The sequence below is a fragment of the Emydura macquarii genome, unplaced genomic scaffold, assembly GCF_026122565.2.
Source record: "Emydura macquarii macquarii isolate MOO-44397 ecotype Brisbane River unplaced genomic scaffold, CSIRO-AGI_Emac_v2 contig_2205, whole genome shotgun sequence".
Lineage (NCBI taxonomy): Eukaryota > Metazoa > Chordata > Testudines > Chelidae > Emydura > Emydura macquarii.
This window is the reverse complement of record NW_027132342.1, coordinates 30,159,520-30,173,186: the sequence shown is the minus strand read 5'-3', so window position 1 is coordinate 30,173,186 and position 13,667 is coordinate 30,159,520. Positions and strand designations below refer to the sequence as shown.

At 34.0% G+C, this 13,667-nt stretch overlaps 1 protein-coding gene across 1 annotated transcript in view; it reads right to left on the bottom strand.

The window, feature by feature from the left end:
• CEP290 (centrosomal protein 290) overlaps positions 1 to 13,667 on the bottom strand; it is a 104,176-nt gene that overhangs the window by 65,100 nt on the left and 25,409 nt on the right. Inside the window, exons 13-21 of the mRNA XM_067559846.1 lie at positions 12,389 to 12,561; positions 10,616 to 10,778; positions 9,775 to 9,875; positions 9,610 to 9,697; positions 8,939 to 9,051; positions 3,812 to 3,896; positions 2,848 to 2,990; positions 2,266 to 2,430; positions 904 to 1,044 (exon numbers count right to left, since the gene is read on the bottom strand). Of these exons, the coding sequence (XP_067415947.1) occupies positions 904 to 1,044; positions 2,266 to 2,430; positions 2,848 to 2,990; positions 3,812 to 3,896; positions 8,939 to 9,051; positions 9,610 to 9,697; positions 9,775 to 9,875; positions 10,616 to 10,778; positions 12,389 to 12,561 (1,172 nt within the window). The remainder of the gene's footprint in view (positions 1 to 903; positions 1,045 to 2,265; positions 2,431 to 2,847; positions 2,991 to 3,811; positions 3,897 to 8,938; positions 9,052 to 9,609; positions 9,698 to 9,774; positions 9,876 to 10,615; positions 10,779 to 12,388; positions 12,562 to 13,667) is intronic.

Genomic DNA, 13,667 nt, shown 5'->3' with positions numbered 1-13,667 from the left:
TACAGGTTTCTAAAAAATGCAAAAGCACCCATTGGCTATAAACACTTTTTGATGGCAGGATATACAAATACATTCAGTACCCATTTATTGATTCCAGCTAGATGTATTCAACTTTCTGGGAATAAAACCTTCTAATATAATCTTGTTAAAATTACATTTATCGCATTCTAGTAATGAAGAAACTGACCCAGAAGATCTCCTAACCTTCCATACTAAAATTCTCTATATAAAACAGGCATGAGAACATAGATCAGAAGAACAATATAACAGAATTTTTTTTGTTGATTATCCTCTGGCTTTTCAAATGTAAGACTTTGTGTAAAAATGTAAAAACTGACCACTTTGTACCATCCATATTTCCCCCCCAAATGTGTTGTGTAAAAGTCTACTTTTGATACTGGGAATGTGTAGTTGTTTATTAAACTCTTTAACATAACTCACAAAGCATGTCAAACTTAGGAGCCCAAAAATGAAAAATTCAAGTACCACAAGCTGTCCAGGAGATGGAACCCATGCACATTGAGTGACCTTCCAGCTATACTGAACTATTCCTGATTTTTGGGATCTTTAAATTGCCTACTGATGACTACACTGCATATGAAATTTAATGCAATTCTAGGCAAGAAGTCTTCTTTGTATTGTTGGGTAGGCAAGAGGAAAAAGGGATTGGCTCCTTCTTGCCGACTGCTTTGGTGGGGTTAGAAATAGGATGAGAGTTTTTCCATGTCTAATTTCTGGCCCAGAGATGTCATAAAAGGAAGCTTCAGGCAACTACATTCTATTACAACAATACACATTAGAGTTTTTAGAAGCCTCCCCAGTTTCCATGTACAATATAATAGCAGATTTGGAAGGAATCAAATACATGTTACAAATACAAGTACCCAGGTTTAAATCAGTTACCTGTAAAAGATGTATTAAATATTCGTTCTGAGAATTGGCACTTGAAGGAACCATCCCTTCTGGACGGTTTACTGCTCTGAATATTATATTGGCACCTTCCGATTGATGTAACAAACGAACCTCATCTTTAAGTTGTGCAATCTAAAGAAAATAAACAAAGAGAAGAATAGAAGTAGTAAGAAGTAGCTCCCATTACTCAGCTAAAAATATAAATATAAAATGTAGATATGTCCAGACTCACACTGTTTTAAATTATAAACATCTCATAATTTATGTATTCCCAGTTATTTTCTACATCTTTTAAAGTACATTTTTCTATTTTTAAAATTACAATTCTACAAAAAAATTAAACATAATACTTTGAGTCAAATGGCTAAAAATGCTCAAGCATCCAGGGCAGACTTATACAGCTGGTGATCCATCTCAATTTTAATTTAGTTGCTCAAGCATATAATTTGTAGGTTATTTTTCCTTTCTTTTTTCCTGCAAACTTTCATATGGAAACTGAACTAAACCTCAATGCCCAGAACTGCATGGTTAAGATGGTTATCCAGCATTTATTCTAAATTTACCATGTCTTTTCTTTTTTAAACTCTTCAGAGAACTTTTGTTGACTGCAATCACTAACTACAATGTCCCCAAAAATATTGTTCTGTAATGCTACAGATACCAGGAAGTCATACTATGTCACACACTTGTCCTAAAGGGTTCATAAAGAGAGTCTGCCTTTATATAAAGATGTCACTTTGAAGATATGTTTAATATTAATCTTTTATATCCTTTGAAGCATATAATATCAACATGTGAAAGCATTCACAGTGGGGCTAAAATCACACTTATAAGGCTACAGTGGCCAAAAAGAAAAATATTTTTAAATCAATGTATTCACTGAATTCCCCCTGGTAGCCTTGCTATTTGGGTCACTCATGTATGTAAGAAAGCTAAGATGACCGTTGCTCATATTAAGAAAAATGAAACAAAAATATTTTTGCAACTCACTTTTAGCATAGTTCTCCCCAACACATCACCTAATAGACATAACTCTATCATGGGGCATTGGATATTAGGCTTTTTGTAAGTATGGAATAACATTTGAATTATTTGGATTTTAATTCAGTGAGTACAGAGACGTAATTCATAAACACAGTAACAAGTTTGTATGATTGTATCTCTTGCCAATTATACCTTCAGGTTTTACATATTTTCAAAATGTGTAAGTAAAACATAAAATGTCAGCTACATTATAAACACTGACAACAATATCTAGTATTTAAAATGATTTTAATAGAAATATTAAGTGTATTTTATTCTTTATTATCACTGGAGCAAGCATATCACTGTAAAACAAATTACAGTATTTACCTGTACATTTGCTTTTGCTAACTGGTTAGAGAAATTAGTTGCCTCCTTCCGAGATCCTTTCAGCTCCTGCCTCAATTCTTCATTTCGTCCTGTAAGCTGGTCAACTTGAGCTTTCAAATGCAAACTGGCATCAAAGATTCCTTCTGAATTCTTCGATTCAATTGCCTATCACATTAAGAATTAATTTAATAAACAGAAAAATAAAAAAAACAAGCAAAAGAATGCAAAAACTTTTCCTCCATATTTCCCAATAAACTGGAGCTTTCCAGTGTGCATTATTTTAAATTAATAAAATAATGTGACTTTTTAAATATTCCCAGCAGATTACTACTTTTTAAAATTCATATATTTTAATATAATATTATATTCTGCTTCTATGTAAAATCCCACATCCATTTTTAATGTATTCTGCAATTCAGTCAAGATAAATTTTACTTTTGTGTCAATTTGATTTGTGTTTTAAGACTTTTAGGAGGTATTTTGAATAAACAACTAATGTACAACCATTGAAGCAGTCAAAACAAAGAGAACTCTATAAATAACTTCTATCAAGCCAAATAATTCAAAGAGAAGAAGCTTTACATTTACTAATCTCTCCAGACTAGGGATTATTAAGGCTGTTTCTCCTCCTTTCACACTAGGATCCTTCTGCATTTCCTTTACAGCTTGTAATATCTCTTTCATTCCTTGCTCAAGCTGCTTATTTTCTTCTGATAATTCTTTTACTGTAATACAATAATGCATATTTCTAAAATTACTAAAATATTTTAAAATACTCTGGAATAATACAACTTCATCTCTGTTTCTGTTAGTCTGATATATGAGAATTGGTTCATCTTATTCAAGGAAATACCCACCTACAGAGATCAGAGACTTCAGATTTCTATGCATATGTAGAAAGAGTATCATTCTGACTTTCCAGCTTCTTGTTTACTAATGATCTGATCCAGCAAAGCATTTAAGGACATGCCTAACTTTAAGCAAGTGAGTTGCACCACTGTCTTCAATGGGACTATTAATGGATTTAAAGTTAGGCATGTGCTTAAATTCTGCTCTTTGTTATTTTAAGTTCCATATATTAAAATAAATAAAATGTGTTCCACATAGTGCCACTGATGTATACCTTTAAATTTAAAATCAGGAGTATGTTTCACACAATAGAAACTCTTTTTTAAAAGATATATACAAGATTAAAGTATTCAGTGAAGTCGTAATGAAATGAGAGACCTTGGTAAATTAAGTTTCATTGTCATCATTTTGTAGTTTATCGGACCAACCCTCAACCTACATTTCAGAGTTTAAAGGTATTATTCCAGGTTAGGTCGTAAGAGCTTTCCATATACATAGCGACTTTCATGCTTTCTAAAACACATCAAGTAAACTTTACCTTAAAATATGAAAGGAAAAATTAGATTTGCAAGTGTAATAAAACAAAGCAGGAACATATTTGCCCTCTAAAAGTTATACATAAAGATCTGACTATCAGCAGCTATTTATAAATTTAATCATGGCCTATATACTAAAAAAAAAAAGAATTACAGCTTACATTTAGATTGAAATTTGGCTATCGCAGTCCTGTTCCGTTCCAAATCTCTCTCTCTCTCATTTAATTCTTTTGCAAGGTATTCATTCTACCAGCAAAAAACAAAAATAAAATCTTTAAAACTGGATTTTCAAGACATAGATTTAGGGTCTTTTAGTACTAGAATACTTAAGAGCATACAACTGAGTAATAGCTGTTAAATAAGAATAAATGCCTGAAGAAATATTATTAAACTACACAGCACAATTCTATTATTACAAGAGTACAGTAAAATAAATAGTGTCATCTGCACAATAACAAAACAAGTAAGAGAAAAATATTAAAGCCATGAATAATGTTTGCACAAGCATATAAAGTATCCTCTCTTCATAAATACCCTATGAAAGCCTTGAACTACCTGCACTGCCTGGTTTCTGTATCTCTCAAGCTCAAATTCTGCACTTCTATATAATGTGTTCTTGGCCATCAAATCCCTGGATATCTGTTCATTCTAGAGGAACAATGAATAATTAGAAAAGGATTTGATTTCCATTTACTTATGTTACCTTTCAAGACCTTTTCTGTGATATGAATAAAGAAACAACTTTTACACTATAACAGTAAATATAATGAAAAGTTCCAGAGGGGTAGCTGTGTCAGTCCTGTAGCACCTTAAAGACTAACAAATTCCTGTGGGCATAAGCTTTCGTGGGCTGCAACCCACTTGGTCAGATGCATGAAATGGAAATCACAGATAGGAGGTATAATAGGAGAATAATGGATTACAGTCCTCTTTATCAACAGTCCTTAGCACATTTGAAGACTTATCAGGTTCCACCTTCAGTCTTTCTTTCTCAAGACTAAACGTGACCAGTTTTTTTAACCTTTCCTCATAGGTCAGGTTTTCAAAACTCGTATAATTTTTGTTGCGCTCCTCTGGACTCTCTCCAATTTATCCACATCTTTCCTAAATTGTTGCACCCAGAATTAGACAAAGTACTCCAGCTCAGGCTTCACCAGTGCTGAGAAGAGCAGGACAAGTACCTCCTGTGTTTTACATAAAACATACATATCCCAGAATATTAGCCTTGTTAGCTACTGCATCACCCTGTTGACTTGTATTTAATTTGTGATCCTTTATAACCCCCTAAATACTGTAACTTCAGCAGTACTACCACTTAGCCAGTTATTCCCCTTTTTGTAGTTTTGCATTTGATTTTTTCCTTCCTAAGGGAATTACTTTGCACTTGTCTTTATTGAATTTAATCTTCTTGATTTTAGATCAGATCTCCAATTTGACAAGATCCTTTCGAATTCTAATCCTGTCCTCCAAAGTGCTTGTAACCCTTCCCATCTTGGTGTTAACTGGAAATTTTGTAAGCATACTCTTCTCTCCATTATCCAAGTCATTAATAAAAATATTGAATAGTGCCTCACTCAGGACTGACCCCTGTAGGACCCCTTTAGATACATCCTCCCACTCTGACAGCAAACCATTGACAACAATACTTTGAATATGGTCATTCAACCAGTTATGCACCCATCTTATAGTAAGTTCATCTAGACCACATTTCCCTAGTTTGCTTATGAGAATATCACATGGGACTGTGTCAAAATACTAAGTGAAATCAAGATATAGCAGTAGACAAATAATCCTGTCAAAGAAGAAAATTAGGTTGGTTTTTGTTCTTGACAAATCTATGCTGACAATCCCTTATAATTCTATTATCCTCTATGAAGTGTTGTTGTAGCCATGTCAGTCCCAGGATATCAGAGAGACAAGATGGGTGAGGTAATATCTTTTATTGGACCAACTTCTGTTGGTAAGAGAGACAAGCTTTTGAGCTACACAGAGCTCGTCTTCAAGTCTGGGAAAGGTACTCAGAGTGTCACAGCTAAATACAAAATTGAACAGATAGTGGTTTTGATATATAACTTTACATACTCAAAACTGCCTTCACCAAACAAGGATAGTCAACCAGAGAGATGGATCACATCATGGAATGGGCTACCCAAATACCCTGAAAGAACCTGATTCAATACAGAAATAAAACCCCTCTGGCAGCAAACACCTGGTTGTCACCTGCCACCCCACAATAGAAACCATACAGGGCAACATCAAACTACTACAACCCATACTTGATGGGGACCCCATCCTGAAATAAATCTTTCCTGAATCCCCTCCTTTGGCCTTCAAACAACTCCCAATCTCTCAAAACTCATCATCAAAAGCAAGCTCCCCACAGACCAGGACACACCAACTATAAGCAGCACCAGACCCCTCCACAATAACAGATGCAAAACCTGTAGACATGTCTCCATTGTTACAATGATCAATGCTGCACACAACACACCTTTCAAGATCCATGGATCCCACATATGCCTATTATAACTTGTCATACTTTATCCAGTGCACTGAATGCTCCAGCGACAACTATGCTGAAACCAGACAATCACTACACTCTCAAATGAACTCACACAGGAAAATGATAAAAGACATAAAACACCATATCACTTATGGGATTAACACTTTTCACAAAGAAATCACTCTACAGCTGACCTATGAGTCCTCATCCTCAAAGGAAACCAACACAACACTTTCCAAAGAGGAGCCTGGGACCTTAAATTCATAACTTTGCTAGACACTAAAATCATGGTCTTAATAAAGACACTGGATTTATAGCTTAATAAAACAATCTGTAACCCACTAACCCCCCTTTTTGTCCTATGACTTCAGGGTTATCAAGGGGCCACTTCACCTTGAAAGGTTCCTTAGTTTAGCATAAGTAGTTAGCACATATTCTATCTGTTCAATCTTGTATTTAGCTGCAACACACTTAGTATCTTTCCCAGACCTGAGGAAAAGCTGTGTAGTTCCAAAGCTTCTCTCTCTCACCAATAGAAGTTGTTCCAATAAAAAATATTACCTCAGCCACGGTGTCTTTCTGTTACCCTCTAGGTACTTACAAATTGATTGTTTAATAATTTGTTCCAGTATCTTTCCAGGTATTCAAGTTAGGTTGACTGATCTATAATTCCCCATGTTCTTTTTGTTTCCATCTTTAAAGACAGGTAGTAGGTTTACCCTCCTCCATGCGTTCTCAAAGGTAATTGCTAATGGTTCCAAGGTTGCTTCAGCTAGTTCCTTAAGTACCCAACGATGAAATTAATCAGACCCTAATAACTTGTATACACCTAAGTTATCTAAATATTCTTTAACTTGTTCTTTCCCTATTTTGGCTTATGTTCCTTCCCCCAAGTTGTTAACATTAATTGTGTTGAGTTTCTGGTCACCATTAACCTTTTTTAGTGATGACTGAAGCAAAATAAGCATTAAACACCTCAGTCATCCTGATGTCATAAGTTATTTCCTCTCCTTCCCTGCTAAGTAGAGAATCTACACTTTCCTTTGCCTTTCTCTTGCTCCTTATACATTTAAAGAACCTCTTCTTATGGCCTTTTATGTCCCTTGCTAGGTGTAACACATTCTGTGCTTTAGTCTTTCTGATTTTGTTCCTACATGATTGTGCTACCTATGCTTTTGTACTCCTCCTTAGCAATTCATTCATGTTTCTACTCATATCAGAGAGCAGCACTGTCTCCGTCCCTAAATGACCCAGATAAGGCTGTAAATTACCAGAGTCTATCTATTTAAAGTAATTAAAAGGTGACTCCCCTCATGCTACTGTGGCCTGTTACTTAACTGAAACTAAAACATAAAAATGGAGAGAATACTATAGTCATGAGGGAAAGGAATTGGAAGGGGGAGAAGTTAAACAAGGGTTTGGTTTGGTTTTTGCAGAAATCCAAACTGACCACCAAAATAAATCTCTCTCTAATCTTGTTCTCCATTTTTTTTTTTAAATCTTTTATACTTTTGCTATCTACATATTGGCATAGAAGCAGTTGTGATTCTGGTGTTTTTTTATTTGAAGAACATTCTGTTTAACTTCTGACACCTCAATTGTGCTGGAATGGAAAGGAACTGTCTACTATGCTTGAATTACTCAAGTTAAAAAACAAAAATTAAAGAATGTATATTGTCTATAATCTATTACTGAATATATTTTCTGAATAATTACAAAGGGTAAACTTACATGTATTGTGGAGAAGCCTCACCTGGGATCTAAGGAAAACTAATTCACTCCTCAACTGCCCTATGAGATTTTCGACTGGATCTACCTTGCATATGTATTTTGATTGTCCACCTTCAAGTCCACTTTCCAAAATTTCTGCCTGCAATGATTCTGGAAAGGCTCTCTGTTCTTTGCTGACATCTTGTAAATCAGTTAAGAAATCAGAATACTTTATTTGAGAATAGTCCTGTTCATTTTTCAGCTTCGCTAATTGTGATTTATAAGGTGTTATTGGCTTTCCAAGACTAGACTGACAAAAAATGGCAGACTTTTGACTAAGAGATAGACTTCCCTGGAAATCATGAGAAAATGTTTGGTCTGAACCAGAGTATATTGCTGTTTGTTTCTGAAAAGATGCTTTTTCCCCATAATTTTGGCTGTTCTGCCCTTGAATCTGCTGGCTTTTGGAATCCTTTTCCATTATTTGTGCAGCAGAAAATGAAGATGGATAGTCTGAGTTTAAGCTTTTTGATGGCTGTCTTTTAGTTGCATAGTCTGTTGTCCCTAGCATCTCTGAAGATTGTAATCCTGATGATCTGTAAAGTTCTTTTATAGTAAAAATTTCTGAACAATAGCCATCATCTTTTGGTTGGATCTGTGCCACATGTCTAGAATCTAACTGGACAAAAATATTTCCACTTTTTTCTGACTGATTTAGATTACGAAGTATGCTAGAAATTCTTCTTGATAGTTTTCCTAACGCAAGGGTGTTTTCAGATATATCCTCAGATTTTAACACACTAAATGATGCTCCTCTAATTGAAAGTATGTTTTTCATTTCCATGTTATATGAACTGTTATCCTGTATTCATAGAAAAGTAAACAATGCTTATTATTGTTACATCAGTATGTAAAGACAATTAATTTAGGATTGTTTCTTTAGATAGTTACACTACTAGTAAACAATTATATGGAAGTCTAAAAGCTATATACTCAGACAATAACATACTTCCTATTTTGGGGCCTAATTCAGACAGAAAAAAAGACAATACACATTAACATATCATGAACCTACCTTTGCTTTAACTTCATCAACATTAACTGTGCTCATGAAGTCTGATTTCCCTTTTTTGGTCTTCAGCTCTTCAGTAAAGCTATCAAACAGCTGCAGGTCATCTGCGTCCAATCCTAATTACCAATACATTAATGAGTAACAAATTATTATGAATGAATTTATCAATCCCCTGACAACAAAATGAAATGTTCCAAACAGTGGGTCAGATTTCTGATGCCTGTTCAACAGAGTAATAAAGTTGCTCTTAGAGGACAGCTAAAGAGTCCCACAGAGTGGATGAACTTCTGGCTGGCATAGAATTGGCATAGCCAACTCTTTGCAATGTTTCTGTTACAAACATTTGCCTGAAGAGAGAAGGAGAGTGTGGCTGGAGTGCTCTGCATTCTAACAACACTTCGGGTGCCATTACAAACCAGCACAAGCTAAAAACCACACGAGGCTGGAGAATTAGTGAAACACAAAGCCACTCCATCCCTTTCCTTCAGATACACTAATTAGAACTCTGGGGCAGCTGAGGATCTGGGCCACTACACTCAGCTTCATAGTGCTTAAATACATTAGCAAATGCTGCATATTGTCAAGTTCTCCCCAATAACTCTACACAGAACCACTCTCATTGGCAGGTCTGAAAACAGACAAAATCAAAATAAATTGCCATGACTCTGTCCTACCTAACATTGCCGCTCTTTTTCCTTTCTCCTGAGCCAGTTTACGAATCTGTTGTTTCAGTGCAACTCTTTCTTCTTCCAGTCTTTCAATCTGCACATTAATCAAATATTAATATTTATTTCTGCTCAGTTTCATTTTACAAAATATGCACAAAATTTTTCACTTGCCTCTTTCAAAAGGATCTGGTTTTCAGCTCTGTACTGTTGCTGTTTTAGTGCTTTGCTGTTTTTAAATTCAGTTAAATCTATCATTGTCTTTGGATCAAGACCTGAAACACAATCAATGCTGTATAATTATTCATTACTTACAAAAAATAATTCTAACTTTACAAAGCATTAACATATAACCCATTTAAATAAGAATACTTTGATAAATACACAAATAGGATTAGAAATAATTATACTGAAAACAAATAAGCACACTTATTTTCTTCATATTAAAACAGCTTTTCCATGCCTAATATAATCTGGAAAAAGGACAATATTAGTTGATTTAACTATGATAACTAAAAGTAATATATTTAACTTCAGATAGTAATTTACCTTTGCCATACAAGCGCCTAAACAGACTAACTCATGTTATTTTTTCTTTCTGCATTTTTCAATCAATATTATGACAGATAACGCTATAATATTTCTTTACTAATATCACAGTGTTTGAATGTACTATGCTAGATGAGACATTGTGGAATCAGGAAAAGTAGGACAGCATCATGGAAATAAAAATGAAGGTTGCAAACACTACTTTCTCTTGTTCTTTTGTGTGGGGGAAAAAGAAAGTAGCTTAGTGAAGAGCAGCCTGCTGACCAAATTTGTTCATGAACAATTCTGCAGCTAATCATTTCTTCCTAATAAATAAAGGCATTAATTCACTACTTTATTTTATTTGTGTTACTAAAGATGATGTATACACACTAAATTACAATAATATAAGATGTTCACATTAATATAATGTTATTTGAACTCTATGGCACAATGAAATCTTTGTAAAATTTCATGAATGGCATACCTAAGCGCTCCCTGAGGTCTTCATTTTCATCAAGAAAATCATTGATTTTAAGTTCAAGTTTGTTCACTTCCTTAATCAATCCTTCAGTCTCATGATCTCTTATTTTAATCTGCTTTTTTAAATCCTTTATTTCAGCAATAGCATCTTCCAAACCATATATTCCCTGAAAGAGTCCAAATAGTGAGTTTAGAAGGACTTCATAAATTGTCCAAACATTATACTAAAATGAAAGATCCATGACAGGCAAGAGGAAGGTTATGAGTAAGTAGAGAGATTCTTTTGAAAGAACATTATAGGATTAAGTTGAAGTAATCCACCCCCTTGAAAGACCTGATCCAATGTCCTTTGAAGAGCAAGTATAATAATTTTTCTGACCATGGAAAATGGCACTTTATAACTACAATGGCAGTCTTAATTCACAATACTTTGTCTCTCTTAAATTTTTTATCAAATTTGGCATATTACTACAAGTGTTTGTAAGTAGTGTCACCATGTCAATGTTTCAATTCTGCTGAATTCCAGCATACCTTTGTCAGAAACCATACATAGAGATTTTACATAACAGTCCTGATTTTTCATATGATGTCCCAGGGTCCAGAGATCTTCTTTTGGAAATCTCAAGTGTCCTATTTTTTAATTTCATCAGTCAAAATGTAAGAGTATTTTAATAACTAAAAATGTTTGTTTAAGACGTATTGCTATTCCAAACAGTGTTTGCAGTGAAAACTTGAATGAGTGTGAACACAAACAAAGGGTTTTTTTGCTCAAAGTGAACATTAACCATACCTGTTCAATGTTTCATGATAAACTTAGTCAGAACATTGAAAATCCTCTACCTTTGAGAAATAAACATGCCTCACTGTTGAGTCTGAAGTTGGCAGTAGCAACACCAGAACATTTTTAAAATGTACTTCATGAATATTCTGCAACCGTAAAAAAAGTTTTTTTATTTTGAAAATATGGTCAACAAAAACCTTTTGTTGCACTGTCAAACAGAATTGTCACGTAACCACTATTTCACAGATATAGCTTTAAAAAAAACGCAAAACTTAAAGCTAATCACTGATAATTAGACATCACCAGGCAATGTGACATTTGTTATTTAACTAGCAAGATAATATAATGCAATGAAAAGGAACTCCATCTTTTTCTTTACCCTGAGATGTACACGTGTAACATACACATACTAAGTCCCTGATCCTGCAATGAGCACAACACACACAGATCTCTGCAAATGATCAGGACCTAAATTTGCAGAATATTTTAGGAATGTCAAAATTTAAAGCGTAGCTATAATGAAAAAAGTGATAATCTAAAAATAGCATCTTTTCATTCATCTGCTTACTTCTCTGACAACATTTTTTCACTGAGTTAGACATCCCTCTTGGTGCTGCCAGTGATTTTTAGAAGTGCGTTTCCCACTCTCTGCAATATGGAGTTCTGTTACTAGCTTAAGTAGCAGCTTCAAAAGTTCCTCACCTTGGCTATTCAACTTCTGTCACCTGAAGACAACAACTCTGGATGCTCAAATAGAAGATTCACATACCTTGCCAAATATGGCTAATTCAAGACTCAATTCATTCATCTACCATTTAAACAAGATCAAGGAATGCATAAGGAGAGAGAAAACAACATGGGACATTGTTCATTTGACGTTTGTTTTTGTTTTGTTTTTCAGCTAGAACATAGTAAACTGAAAAACTGAAAACAAAAAAACATCTATTGAAGATATGGTCCAAAACAGTTCTTTTCATTTTGTCAAATAAACTGTACCGTTTCATAGTCTCTCATTCGCTTCAGAGTCTCAATGAGTTCTTTGTCCTTTTCCCTAGCATCAGACTCTGCTAATTCTGCTACTCTTTCAGCCTCTTTAGTTCTCTGTTCCAGAAGTAGTAATTTTTCCTGTATTTCTCCAATATGATTCTGCTGAGCCAGAGATGAGAGACCTCAAAAGAAAAGCAAATTTTGCTGTTACATTTTGAATGATTAAGAACATTAAGCCATTTCTGATATGAACCGAGTGATTCCACTTTGCTTGGACTGAATTCTAGAAAAGTTGCCTCAAATAAATTATTATTTTATATTTGAGTTTTGGTTTTTACAAATCTTTAAACTTCATTCTGAACTTAATAGTTTTACAGCAGTTTATATTATGGCCTTTTTATTTTTACAAGCAATCTTTAAGGCAACTTATGTGAAGGTAGTTCATATAATGGACAATAGCATTCCATTTGAGTTCAGTGGCACTACTCACATATTTAAAACTTATATATATACATAATTTTATGCATTGTGATAACATCCATTGAAGCTAATGGGAGTGCTCATAGTAAATGAAGATAAGCACATATGTAAGTAATTGACTACATGGGGAATTTATCCAGTTATGCTGGTATAATTATACTAGTGTAGTTAAACTGTTATATTTATAATACTCCCCCACATGGATACTCTTATTCCAGAAAAAGAATGGCTTTTTTCAGCTCATCTTAAACTACTTCCAAAGTGACATAAATTAAACCAGAACAAGCCATTTTTATACCAGAATAACTGTGTCCACATGGGATGTTATACCAATATAATTATAGCAGTTTAAATTCACAACCTCCCTTATATCCTTATAACTTTCCTATGTAGACAAGACCTAAGTATATGCAGAATCAGAGCCCAGCTCTCTATTTCTTTGCTTCTGGAGGTCTAATAATGTTCTCTTACTTCAGTTTTTATTTGAATTTAACTTACTCTTTTTAATGCAATTTTTCACAGAATCACAGTGAAATGATCTACCTTTTAAATTGGTATATAGATAGTGTAGTACTGTTTGTACATATAAGTATGCAAATGCATACTTCTGAGTAAAAATGACATAAGTCTATAGAACTTGAAGAAATGACAAATATTTACAAAACAGACTTTAATACCAGATACTTCAATAGCTATAAACAATGCATTTGATCTCATCCACACACTGAAAGTCAGTCCTCAATGTTTATCAAATGAAAATAGTGAATCAGTAAAGGAATAAATGTCATTCATATCCTTTAAAAATACA